At 47.1% G+C, this 14,092-nt stretch overlaps 1 protein-coding gene across 1 annotated transcript in view; it reads left to right on the top strand.

Moving 5' to 3' along the window:
• Positions 1–12,947, top strand: part of ATP10B (ATPase phospholipid transporting 10B (putative)) — a gene marked incomplete at both ends in the record, with an annotated part of 61,189 nt that extends 48,242 nt beyond the window's left edge. The window contains 5 exon segments of the mRNA XM_082650349.1: positions 2,722–2,828; positions 6,933–7,064; positions 10,471–10,598; positions 12,481–12,796; positions 12,799–12,947. Of these exon segments, the coding sequence (XP_082506475.1) occupies positions 2,722–2,828; positions 6,933–7,064; positions 10,471–10,598; positions 12,481–12,796; positions 12,799–12,947 (832 nt within the window).
• Positions 12,948–14,092: the final 1,145 nt, after the last annotated feature.

Genomic DNA, 14,092 nt, shown 5'->3' with positions numbered 1-14,092 from the left:
CCACCTGCCGGGGCAAGGAGGCTACCCCTCGTGTCTGAGTTTTGTGGATTTGGTTCATCCCAAGTGACCCATGCCTTGAGCCATTCTTCCTCTTAGAGAGCAGCCTCATCGCTGGGTTTCTCTTTGTAATCCTTTCTCCCCCAAACAGCTCATGCCAGCACCCAGCCTTTCTAAGCTTCATCCTGGGCTCTGGCCCTTCATCTCAGACAGAACTTTCCCAGTTCCATTCAACCCCCAGCACCTCCTCTTCCTGGCTGCTGCCCTTAGAGTTGTCTTTCCCCACCTGCCCGGGCCTCATGCGTGAGCCCTGAAAGTCCAGTTGGTCAGTCCAGCAGCCAACCCACGGGATGCTGGGGAATTCACTGTGGTCCTACATCCCTGCCAAGGCCCAGCACCCACAGATGATAAGCACTCTCTTCCTGAACAAACCCACTGCCTGATGCCTCCAGGTCTCTGGAAGCTTCTTTGGGTCCCCTTAATTTAGGAGTTCTCCTGGGGATAGCCAGGTTGGCTAGAAAATGAGTAGTTTTTAATGCTTTGAAGGTTAGGAATGTCAGATTTGAAAATGTAACTTTTAAACAATAAGATCTCTCTAAAGGAGTGGTTCTCAAACCCCATCTCCTCCGCTCAATCAGAGGACCTTTAGCGAGTCTGGACACATTGTTGGTTGTCACAACTAGGGAAGGGGGTGCTGCTGGCATCTGGTAGGTAGAGGCCAGGGCTGCTGCTCGGCACCCTACAAAGCACAGGACAGCGCCCGCGACGAAGAACGATCCCCCAAAACATGTCAGTAGTGTTGAGGTGAAGAAATATGCTCCCCCTCATAATGCTCTGAGTTGGTTAAATAAACATCCCTGGGGCTTCCCTGGTGGCGCAGTGGTTGAGAGTCCGCCTGCCGATGCAGGGGACACGGGTTCGTGCCCCGGTCCGGGAAGATCCCACATGCCACGGAGCAGCTGGGCCCGTGGGCCATGGCCGCTGAGCCTGCGCATCCGGAGCCTGTGCTCTGCAACGGGAGAGGCCCACGTATGCAAAAAAAAAAAAAAAAAAAAAAAAATCCCTGTAAACAGAGCACTAAATAGAAGAGCTATGAGATGGCTAATCTCTTTCTACCATCCATTGAAAAAGGAACATTATGACCGGGAGAAAAAGATGCTGTCATATGTTATCACCTCAGAGAATCATAAAAAAACGCTCTTTAAACCACTAGCTACTGACACTGAATCATTCAAGTTTCTATCCCAATATTCTATCCATAGCCAACTCCCTCCTTGATAAAGAGAGGTAGGTCATAAAATTTAGCCATTCTCGGACCACGTTTATGATTTGTATCACATTCATAAAACACCTCTACTTTCCAACTTTTTAATTGGCTTTCTTTATTTCCAAAGGAAAATGTATGTTACTGGCACTGTGGGCATCAAGCATCACTGCCCTATGTAGATTGCCATAGATTTATGGCAGTATTGCTTTCCATATATAAATTTCATAACAGTAAAATTAATAAAATGAAATCAAAACAGTTATTATTTCATTCTAACTACAGACTTACTTGCCAAAGCCTCCTCTGTGTTGAAAAGTTAGATAAATAAGGGCTAGAAAAACGTGAACGAAATACTAAGACATTTCCTCGTTAGATTTCAAAGAATTGCAAATGGGAATGACTCCGATTCAATGTCAATTAACGGGGTGCTACCTTGGGAACCCTGGTGTAGTGAAAACCACATGAGGGTTGGTGTCTGGGGCCTGGGTTCCCAAGTCCTAGGATATTCCATGTACTAGGTGAGTGGCCTTGGAAAAGTCTCTCATCCTCTCTGAGCTTCATCGTTCTTACGAGTGAGGATGATCACCGTACTAACTTCCCAGAGCTGTGAAGAGACAAATAAAATAATGTAAATAAATGTAGTTTACAAACAAAGAATTATTATTAAGAGGAGTATTGAGTGGCAGTATAGCACTCTGGAGGCAGACTCCCTGGGTTTGAATCCCCTTTCTGCCACATACTAGCTCTGTGAACTTGCCTCAATTTCCCTATCTATAGAATGAGTAGGAAACATGACCTATCTTATAAGGTTGTCATGACCATTAATTAATACATGGAAAACACTTATAACTGGACCTAGAGACATGAAGCATTAAAGAATTAGAAGGAGAAAAATCCCTAAGGGTTCAGATTATTACTTTTCTGTTCTCCCCAATGTTGGGGGAAAGTTATATTTTAAATTCCTGAAAAACCCAAATGGAGGGCATCAGGATAGAATAAGGGCCAGACGCTGCGTAATCACTAATGTGGGCTGACTCAGAAGTTTCTAGGGTGAGGTGGAAAATTGCAGTGCTTCTGGAGGCTAGAGAAAGGGAAACACTCCACGTACCTCGCTTTTGAGAAGCTGCCATGCACGATGTTGCACAGGGTCGCTGGTCCACCTCCTGTGAGGTCTGTTTATTTCAAGGCTTCCTCAGCAGAGTTCTGCCTTTTAGGTGAGTAAATGATTACGTCCTTAGGGATGGGTAATTCCCTTCTAATGGTCCAGCCCCCACTAGACATCCCAGGAGCAATGAAGGGTTGCACTTGAACACGGGGATTAGATTCTGAGTTAATATCACTCTTCTGAGGAAGAGAGAGAAGAGGGATCTTGTTACTCGCCCCTCTAATTCTATGGCACTCACCGGTGACAGCGTGGAGAGGCCACCAAACAGCTCCCTGTCTTTCCTCATCCCCAGGGAACATCCCGACCAGAGCAGAACCGGCTTTGGCAGTGAGAGTCTTCTGCTTCGAGGCTGCACCATCAGAAACACCAAAGTGGCTGTTGGCATTGTCATCTACGCGGGTAACTGTCCCTGGACAGCTTCCTATGTCCCTGTCCTTTATCCTCTCTCCAAAACCTCCTCCAAATTTATCTTCAGTCAGTGGGAAGTCACATCAGTTCTAAGGAGTAGAGTCATGTGACTTCCCATTTCTCAGCTAAGCAAACTGAGGCTGGAATCACAGCAGCTCACTTGGTCCACAGAGACATAATTCAGTTCCAAGTTACTGTCACTCATCCAGATAAGACAGGGAGGGGGACTCATGCTCATGTGTCCCTAACACTTTTCTGACACTAACCACAGGTGGGATGAAGAGTATCTCCTTGAGCCTGAGGAATAACCTCACCAAACTTAGCAACTTCACCTTGTGTGCCTCAGTGTCCTCAGCTATACAACAGGAAGAATATTTCTACCTGCCCCATAGGCCCCCCATGAGGGTCCAGTGACCCAGCACATGGAAAGAACCCAGAACTGTGTGTAGCAAGTGAGGGCGGGATGGGTTTTAGTTATTGTTTTTATTATTACCTCTATTCATTTTGTGTCTCCATATATGGTGGCCTATCTCTCCTTTGCACTTTGATTTTGCTTCCCATTGATAAAAGGTAACAGCAGCACTTCTCACAATGGTACCTGAAGTATTGGAGGGAGGTCTTGGGACTGCTGTATCCCCAGTACCTAGCACCTGGCACTCAGTGGGTACTCAGTACGTGTCTATTGTTACGTGAACAACTGCAGACTTCTTCTATAGAGGAAACACAGTCCCCCTGGAGTGTCTACCTTCCCTGGAAGTCTCCAGCATACGTTTCCCTGGATCTTCCACTCACTGGGACACCTTGTAGTATTTCATTTGCTTGTTACTTTGTTTGATTTGATTCGTTTTGGTCGGAGTAGACTCCCACTTTTGTTAGACATAGAAGAGTACTAAAACATCAATCCACCCTAAGATTCCCTTTGGGGGACTGTGAAAGAAAAATAGGTTTTTCAACAAATGCTGGAGAAGGTGTGGAGAAAAGGGAACCCTCTTGCACTGCTGGTGGGAATGTAAATTGATACAGCTGCTATGGAGAACAGTATGGAGGTTCCCGAAAAAACTAAAAATAGAGCTACCATATGACACAGCAATCCCACTACTGGACACATGCCCTGAGAAAACCATAATTCAGAAAGACACGTGCACCCCCATGTTCATTGTAGCACTATTTACAATAGCCAGGTCATGGAAACAACCTAAATGTCCATTGACAGATGAATGGATAAAGAAGATGTGGTACATATACACAATGGAATATTACTCAGCCATAAAAAGGAACAAAATTGGGTCATTTGTAGAGACATGGATGGACCTAGAGACTGTCATACAGAGTGAAGTAAGTCAAAAAGAGAAAAACAAATATATTAACGCATATATGTGGAATCTAGAAAAATGGTACAGATGAACCAGTTTGCAAGGCAGAAATAGAGACACAGATGCAGAGAACAAATGTATGGACACCAAGGGGGGAAAATGAGGGGAGGCGGTGGTGGTGGGATGAATTGGGAGATTGGGATTGACATATATACACTAATATGTATAAAATAGATAACTAATAAGAACCTGCAGTATAAAAAATAATCAAATTAAATTTTAAAAAAAACAAAAATATGTTTTTTAAAAAGTTGTGTCACAATCTAGCTGGCTTTCCCTAATTTGGGGGAGGGATGTTATATTTGTCAGTACAGGTCACTGCTTTCAAGGGTCTTTGGCAATGGAGTTCAATGCCATCTGGTAGACCTAGTAGACAAGAACACTTCCACAATGCCTACCGCCCTAAAAAACCTGCATAGACACGGATTTGCTTCTTTGCCTAATCAGAAACAAAGGTCGGAGTGGGTGATGGGAGCGGTGTGTGGGGAGGCAGATGGAGGGAGAGTTAATCGTGACTGGGGACTCAGGCCGCCTGGGGCTGAATCGCTGCCTGGCTGCAAGTTGCTGAGAAGCTGGCTCAGTTTTCACCACAAGGAGCACTGATAACCCCTGCCTCCTAGGGTTATAAGGTTCACAATGCCTGGCACCCATTAGGGCCTCAAGAAATGTGAGCAAAAATGATGCAAATTGTGTTTAGTGTTACTGTGTAGACCAGGGGTTCTCCACCTCAGCACCATTGACATTTGTTCCAGATTGTTCTTTGTGGTGGGGGCCACCCTATAGGGTGTTTAGCAGCATCCCTGGCTTCTGCTCACTAGATGTCATTAGCACCACCTCCTCAAAGGTGACAACCAAAAATTTCTCATGACTTGGCCAGGTGTCCCCTGGGGAGAATGACTGGCCTAGAGCTACATTCTCTGCCTTGGTAATACAGATGGACAAAGTGGGAGCACCTCAGAGTCAAAGGCCAGAAAATGGACAAGTGAGCTTTCCAGAAGGAAGAGATTCAGTGTGGAGGTATGCGCTCCTCACAGCAAACGTTTATTGAGCCCCTACTGTGTACTGGAAACTAATTTAGGTACTTTGTGTATATCAGTTCACTCCCCCACCCCAAAACACGCAACAATTATATCTCATTTTGCAGATAAGGGGTTGAGTTACAAAAGGATTAATTCCCCCAAGGTCACATGTCTCCTGAGATTAATTCCCTGTAACCCAAGGTCAGGTACCTACAGAGCCAAGCTCTGTCGGACGCTAGAGCCCACATTCTATCCACTACACCATACTGCCTCCCCCTTGAGCCCAAATTTTGCCAAAAGAACAGGGGGATCTTAGGAAGTGAGGAAGCAGGTGGGTGAAGGGGGTGGTCCGAGGACCCCTTTTACGGGGTGAGCCTGGGGCACGCAGGAACCACAGCTGTGTCAGCCCCTGCACAGCTGCAGCAACTTGAGTCTAATTTAATAAGCCTAGCATGCTCACGCCTACAGTGTTGTTGCTGCTTTAAATCCACGAGGCCACCAGCTAAGTAGCATTAAACCACACACTGCTGGAGCTGATGTATTGGTTTTCTCTAATTTTGCACAGAAAATGTGTGACGGGTCTCTTTTAATTTGACTGCTGAGGGGTACAGCGTGGTGAATACAATTTGGCAGCCCCAAAGGGGAGGCTCTGTTCTAAAGACAAAGGCTCAGTTTGACTCTCAACTCTTAAATGGGTGGTTTGGGTTCCAGGAGTTACTGGAAGGAGAAATAGACTGGGAGTCAGAATCCTGGGCTCTCCATGTGGCTCTGGTGTCAATTTATTCTTTCGTTTGGAGCGGGTCCCTTCTACGTTTTGGTCCTGAATTTCTCTAATTGGGGAAAAAAAGGGCGGTGGGTGCCTGAATGAGCTCAGTAGTTTTAAAATTTTACTGTCTTTTCTTTAAACAGAACTTTATGCAGAACTCCAGGGTAGGAGAGTAGCTGCCCAGAGTTAATGCTGGGGTGGAGACCTTTGGCCGCCACCACTCTTGCAAGAGCACGACAACACCTTAGGCAAAGAAGCAAGCATGATAATTACTGGCCTCAAGCACAGTCCTGCCACAGGGCCTTGGCACATACTGTTCCCCAGCCTAAAACCCTTTTCTCCCAACTCTTCTCTCTCCCTTCAGGTCTCTCTCAAATGTCACCTCCTCTGAGAAGCCTTCCCTGACCACACTCTAACACCATCTCTTATTTATTAGCCCTTTATTTATTGTTTACTTCATGGGACTTATGGCTAACTGTAATTACCTTATTTACTTATTTCCCTGTGTATTTTCACCAGATTGTGAATCATCTTTCTCACCACTGTATCCCACCACTGAGCCCATAACAGCACCTCTGTGCAAATTAGAAAAAGATGGCCCTTCCTCAAGACAGCTTACTGTCATTTGCTACAAATGTGTCCTAATGGACTTACAAATCTATGACAGCTACAAAATGAGGGCTACCTCTCGAGTTGTGCAAGGGCACAGCCTGTGCACAGTAGCTCTGTCCATGCCCACCAGTGTCTGGCAGGTAGGGGATGTTCAGTAAAAACCTGCCGACAAGTTGTGTGAGGTCTCTCCGGCCGTTCCCAGAACCTCCCTGCAGCAGGACAGATTCAGGTTAGAGAATGAAGCTTCTCTTGTATCGAAATCTCATGGGAGAAGAGCCAGAGGCAAACAGGGGCCAAGGGCTGACGATCTCATTTTCTCTCAAAGGCCATGAGACAAAAGCCATGCTGAACAACAGCGGCCCGCGGTACAAACGCAGCAAGATCGAGCGGCGCATGAACACAGACATCTTCTTCTGCATCGGGATCCTCTTCCTCATGTGCCTCACTGGGGCTGTAGGTATGGAATGTTCTGGAAAGGACAACCCCACAATCATCTTCTGTTTCTCTGGGCGAGTTGCTGCAACTCGGAGCCTCAGTTTCCTCATCTAAAGAAAGAAAAGCCTCAAAGAAAGCCTACTCCGTATTTTAACAGGGTGCCAATTAAGTACAAATGCAGATGACATTCTCCTGAATGTAGTATGCACTCTAAATCTTAGGAAGAGCGTCTATCATGTGTCTGTCCAAGAAATACTTCCTGAACCCAGGCACCCCCTTGTCATGAAAGGGTAACGAGATGAATCGATCACAGGACCGGTCCTCAAAGAGCAGGAAGGTCCTCATAGTCTAGTAGGAGGAAGTCCAATCTGAGAACAGAATCAGTAACACCATCTGTCCCACTCAGTGAGGGCGGTACCAGGTACTGTGCTCGTGTCCTAGTGCCACTGTCAAAAGTCAACACAAATTCAGTGGTTTAAAACAATGCTAGTTGATTCTGTTATAGCTGTGGAGTTCAGAAGTCCAGAGTCGGTTTCACTGGATTGAGACCAAGGTGTCCTCTGGGCTGCAGATTCCAGAGGGAGAATCGGTCCCTTGTCTTTTTCAGTTTCTACCGTCTGCCTGTGTTTCTCCCTTTGAAGCATCTTCTTTCATTTTCAAAGCGCATTACTCCAATTTCCACTCACACTTCCTTCTCCTTGTCTGTGGGAGTGTGGCCCTCTGCCTCCCTTTTATAAGGGCGCTTGTAGTTCCATCATTGGGCCCACCTGGATAATCCAGGCTCTTCTTTCTATCTCAAGATCCTTAACTAAATCACATCTGCAAAGGCCCTTTTGCCATCTAAGGTAGCACATTCGCAGGGCCCAGGGATGAGGGCGTGGACACCTTAGGGGGCCATTATCCAGCCCACGACCGGGATTATGGGAGCATCAAGGAAGAAAGTCTCGCTGCAGCTGATTCCCAGATGCAGCAGGTGTTCACCAGAGGAGGGCGGGGACAGGAACAGGAGGGGGCAGGCAGCTGTGAAAGGAAAGAGAGAGGTCACTTGACCCGAGGGGCAGCACAAGCAAAGCACAGCGGCAGGAAGGAGAGCCATGTTATGCAGAGGAGTGTTCGGCCATTTGGTGTGCCAAGAGCAAGGCCAAGGATGGAGACCTGATTAGAAATGGGCCGTGGCCAGGTTCTACGACGGCCAGGTGTAGACAGCTGTGGGAGGTGTAGACATGAGTGATCAGAGCCATTTCAGTAGATCCTCAGAGGGTAGGGGAAGAGGGGCCCTCACTCTTACCCACTCTCCCCCTCTGTGGCTTAACACTAACGATGGTTCTCAGGACCCTAAAGGAGACCCCAAAAAGAAGCAGGGAGGATCAAAAGGGAGAACTCGTATGCTGAGTCCAGAACCCCCTGCCATCCTCACGCCAGTGAGCAGCTATAGCGTTTGGGCTTTACTTTTGTCAGAAATCGCACCCATCACTGTTTTTAAAAGACAGTGTCCAGGGAGCCCCCTGGTGGCCTAGAGGTTAGGATTCAGTGCTGTAACGGCTGTGGCCCGGGTTCAATCCCTGGCAGGGGAACTGAGATCCTGCAAGACATGAGGTGTGGACAAAATTTAAAAAGATTAAAAGAAAGACAGTGTCCAAAGCTTAAGATCTTCCTAGGCCCACAGAGATTTTCTATGTCACCACAGTGAAGACAGTGGGATTCAATCTTGTGCGTGGCCTGGAGTTTTGAATGAATATGCTTCCCAGATGTGTCTAATGGCACTCCATGTGAGGGGCTCGTGGCTGGAAGGGCAGCACCCGCATGGGACGGAAGCAGGCAAACCAGAAAACCAACTGTTCGTTTTGTGGGCCATCCCTGTGTCCCCGGAAATTCTGGAGAACTGTCAGCTCTGCTTCGGGACAGGTTTTTCAGGGAACGTCAGACCTGGAAAGGACATTGGAGATCATCTCACTGCGTCTCCAGGGAAAGGAAGTGAATGATTAAAAGGTCACAGAGTTAGATGAGGTACAGGCCAACCAGAAGCAGCTTGGTAGATTGCCCAAGATAATAAATACGTGGAGAAAGTAATTGGGAGGGGCAGGATTCTATTCTGCCTGAGAATAACACAGGCCGCTGCTGGCACCGTATCAAACACAGCTCCCGCAGGAGGTGAAAGCTCTCGAATGAACACCATTCAGGGTCATTTATCACATGTTTGCTTTAATTGTGTGAAGATGGTGTTTCTTTTTTATTTGCCCAGAATGTCCTCCCCAGGCTTTTCTGATCACCCAGTACCCACCTGGGCTTCAGAACCCCTCCAGGCCTCCTCCTCCTCCATGCAGCCTGCTCTGACTTCTTTCACGGTCTGTAGTAACCCTTACTCTGTGCCTTACATTTGGCCCTTAACCTCACGTCTGTAAGTCTCCTTTCTTCTGCTGTATCTGATGGTATGTGACCCAACCTCCTGTGCAAAGAAGTATCTTAGGGGCAGGGTAGGAACCCCTATGCCTTTTATTCTCTATAGTCCCGGCCCTGGGGCCAAGAGCATCATACACATTAGGTTATCCTGTTCTCACAACAACCCCATGGAGAAGGTATTATTACTAATTGCAAGATGAGGATGCTGAGATTCAGAGAGCTTGGTGCGAGGTGCACTTATCAATCCTCACTTGATGGGTGTTGTTATCCCCATTTGCAGTTAAGGAAACAGAGGGTTCGGTCTGCATCTGGTGCTGTCACTATGGGCTCTCGTAGTGTTCCGGGATCTAGCATAGCACCCCTCATGCTAGGTGGGATTTGTATCTTTACATCGGACTCCCTGACTTGGTAGGGAACTCCTCAAAGACAAGAAGTAGGACCGACTCCTTCTTGAATTAAAAAATTTTGGATAAAGGGAGGGAAAGGAAGGAGGCAGGGAGGAGTGACTGAACAGAGCTATAGATGGACGGACGGACGGATGGATAGATGGATGCATGGACGGGTGGATGGGTAGATGGGTAATTGGATGATTGATTGGATGGATGGATGGGTGGATGGGTATGTGCATGGGAGAGAAAGAGGGACTAGGATACAGGTCTGTGAAGACTTCCCAGCCATGTACTTTCTACCACACAACTGAAAAAAAAAAAACTCATGCCCCTTTCTTGCTTTCCAACCCCTGAATAACAGGACTTCCACAAAATGTAAGTAATCCCCACGCTAGTCTCCTCTGGGAGGACAGACCTAATGCCTATCAAGAGATTGAAATGTAGTATATATGAAGGACCACTTTAGAGCTAAATTAATACACACACACACACACACACACACCTATGTTATATAGAAAAAGGATGGGTTCCTCCAAAGCACGCTCGCTTCTGGCAATAGGTCAGGGAAGGGCTGATGTAAGTGACCCATTTAGGATTAATGGGAGATTTTGCCTCATGCCTGGCTTTGCCTCCTCTTAGGTCACAGCCTCTGGAATGGAACCTTTGCAGAACACCCTCCCTTTGATGTGCCAGATGCCGAGGGCAACTTCCTTCCCCTTGCCCTTGGAGGCTTCTACATGTTCCTCACCATGATCATTCTGCTCCAGGTAGGAGGCCCTCTGTAACTTGGGACCCAGAAGACCCGTGGCCAATATCTGCACAACTTTGCAAACTAAAGAAAAATCAGCGCTGGCCCCGTGAAAGAACTGGACTGAGATGGGGAAATGTTTATCGCTTTCTTATGGGTCTTTGAAAGTATTCACAACTGGGATTATGCCAGGACCAGCCCTGCCTTGTGGAGGGGACCTTGGCCTCAGATAATAGCAGAGGAAAATATTTATCAGCATTTTCCATTTAAAAGTAAGATTATAGCAGTGATCCACGTGTGCCTGTCCCTCTGCCAGACCTAAACAGGTAAACCCTAGTGACCTGGGAACAACAAAAGATAATGCAGCACAGAGAACTTTCAGACCCCAAACACTGAGAGAAAGAAACCACAGGTTAGTGTTTTCTCATTTGAAAGTTTGAGATGGAAAAAGAGAACTGGCACTATATAGGAGGAAAGAAACAAAAACATAGAGCACCTATGAGGGACGTAAGAAAGGCAACGACTGTAGGTAAACACCTGCAGTGAAGTATAAAGAGACAGATTAAAAAAATCCTCAGGCTCTATAAGTAATCACAGTCTATGAAAAGATAAGGCAGGTTGTAGTTTTGTTTTAACAAAACCCCATCTGTGTTTGAGTCCCTACAGTATTTGAGGGTGTTTCACTGTCCTCTTACTGATGATCCTTTTTCATTCATTAGTTCGTTCATTCACTGAGCACAGTAATCCTTTTAAAATGTGAATCGGGTCATGCTGTCCTCTGCACTGAACCCTCTGGTGGTTTCACATCCACTCAACGTGAAAACTGAAGTTCTGACTGCAACCAACAAGGTCCTAGGTGATCTGGACCCTGACTCCTTTCTGGACCACGTCTCCAAGCTGTTTCCTGCACACTCACACACAGGCCTGCTGACTCTCATGCCCACCCTGCAAGCACCCAGCCACCCATGCGCTGCCCAGAACCCTCCTCCTCCCACAGATAACCTCACGCTCACACCCTCATTTCTTCAGGTCTCTGCGCAAAGGTCATGGCTTATGACCCACTCCCTCCCAGCCTTCACCCTTTTCACTTTTCTTTACGCTTTTTCATGAGACTTACCGCTACCCAGTATCTATTTCTTTGTTTGTTTACTAGAACATGAGGTTTTGTTCTGCTCACTGCCATTTGCAGGACCTAAAATGGCATGTGACACCTAAAGCACCTGATAGGTACTAGGTATTGGATCAGTGGGCAGTGATCAACAATGAGTCTGAATAGGAAACAAACTTATGGTCACCAAAGGGAAAAGGGGGGGAGAGAGATAAATTAGCAGTTTGGGATTAGCTGATACACACTACTATATATAAAATAGATAAACAACAAGAATCTACTGTGTAGCATATTCAAAACCTTGTAATAAACGACAATGGAAAAGAATATATATATGTATATTATATACATAAAACTGAATCACTTTGCTGCATACCTGGACCCAACACAACATTGTAAGTTAACTATCCTTCAAAAGAAAATGAGTCTGAATACCCATCAAAGTGGGCAGCGGTCTTTGGTGGCATAGAGATCCGAGGGGCACCAGGAGACTCTGGACTGAGGTAGCTAGAGCTCCTTACCTCCTCCTGGCTCAGTCATTAAACAAGCAATGGTGAGTGCCTACCCCGTACTGGATATCTCTGGTTGAAGAAGGTGTATCTCTTTTTCAGATGACCCTAAGAATGCCAAGGGAGGCATGAGGTCATTAATCTTTAACTTCTCAGAGAAAGTCCACATGTGAGCTGACCTGAGCTTTCCATGAAATCCCTTTGCTACTCCCATCACCCAGTGAAGGTTCTGAGATGGGGGACCGGCCCGTTTTCTGATACGATGGGAATTGATCTCCCCACAGATACTGATCCCAATCTCCCTGTACGTGTCCATCGAGCTGGTGAAGCTCGGGCAAGTCTTCTTCCTGCACAATGACCTTGACCTGTACGATGAAGAGACCTATTTGTCCATTCAGTGTCGAGCCCTCAACATCACTGAGGACTTGGGCCAGATCCAGTACATCTTCTCTGACAAGACGGGGACACTGACCGAGAACAAGATGGTGTTCAGGCGTTGTACCATCATGGGCCACGAGTATTCTCACCAAGAAAATGGTACGAGGGCTTCCAGGGGCTCCCACCCCTCTTCTAAAGGAATTGCCCCTGCTCTCCTGAGAGAATGATGATAAAAACCATTATCCTGGCTCCCAGCAGAGGCTGGGTGGCTCTGTGGGAAGTAGCTTCCTGCATCCCTGTGGCTTCCTTGTCAAAGATCAATGCTGTTCTTATCACTTGTAAACTTGCATTTGTTCACAAAGGCTATCAGTGATCTCCTGTGTGGTAGCCCTCCAGTCGGTTGATCTTTGGTGCCATTTACACACAGGATTTTTATCTGTCAGGAATGCACTGGGGAAATGTCCAAATTATGTGCCAGTCATGTAGCCAAAGTTTAAGAATTTCTCACGTCCCCTTACCTGAGAGGACAGGCCCAGGTGTAGGCACATGGTGAGATGTGATACATCCAGGAAACGCCCTCCATAGTAACTGATCTCTTAGATTTTCACTGACGCAAAGCTTTGCCTTAGGGGATGTGGCTATAAAATGCCTGGACTGTCATCTTGCACAGACTGAAGGTGGCCGACAGAGCTGACTGATCCCCTCAGCTCCCTCCCCTGACAACACACACACACACACACACACACACACACACACACACACACGCGCGCGCTTCCTAACTAGGAGAAGAAACTCACAAGAGCAGCATTCATTCTTTTGAGTGGGAGGGATGGAGAAAGAGAAAAGAGGGGATATTAAAGGCGGTCCAATCCCCTTTGCCACAGTGGTAACCATTTACATGGAGCTTCTAATCTCTTCTTAATAATAATACAGCTACCGCTACCAGTCCTTAGAGTATGCTAATCACTTTTATATCATTATATCATTAAGTCTTCAAAACAACCTGTGAGTTAGGTACTTTTTTATAACCCCTAATTGAGGAAAGAGAGGCATGGGTTATGCGAAGCGCAAAGTCACATAGCTAGGAGGTAGGAGAGCCAGGATTTGAACCTGTGCAACTTAGTTGCACCCCTCTTTCACCAGCTGGGGTAGCCAGCTGCCTACTCTTAGCTCCACCCCCAAAGTCTGGCATCTCCCCAACCATGATCTGGCCAAGGTGTGACTGGCGCAATAACGGGCTTCCTTTCCTGCAGCTAAGCGACTAGAGACCCCAGAGGAGCTGGACTCAGACAGTGAAGAGTGGACCCAATACCGGTGCTTGTCCTTCCCAGCCCGAAGGGACCAGGGACCAGCAACAATAAGGGGCCAAGGAGGGTCCCAGCCTCTGAGGAGCCAGAGTGCCCGGGCACGCATCCAGGGCCACTGGCGACAAAGGTCCAGGGGGCGCTGTGAAATCTCACAGCCCGCTGTGGCCTTCAGCAGCTCCATAGTAAGTCCCTGCCTTTTCCTCTTTGAATT

This window comes from Grampus griseus, assembly GCF_964374135.1.
Source record: "Grampus griseus genome assembly, chromosome: 3".
Classification (NCBI taxonomy): domain Eukaryota; kingdom Metazoa; phylum Chordata; class Mammalia; order Artiodactyla; family Delphinidae; genus Grampus; species Grampus griseus.
This window is presented reverse-complemented; position numbering and strand designations above follow the sequence as displayed.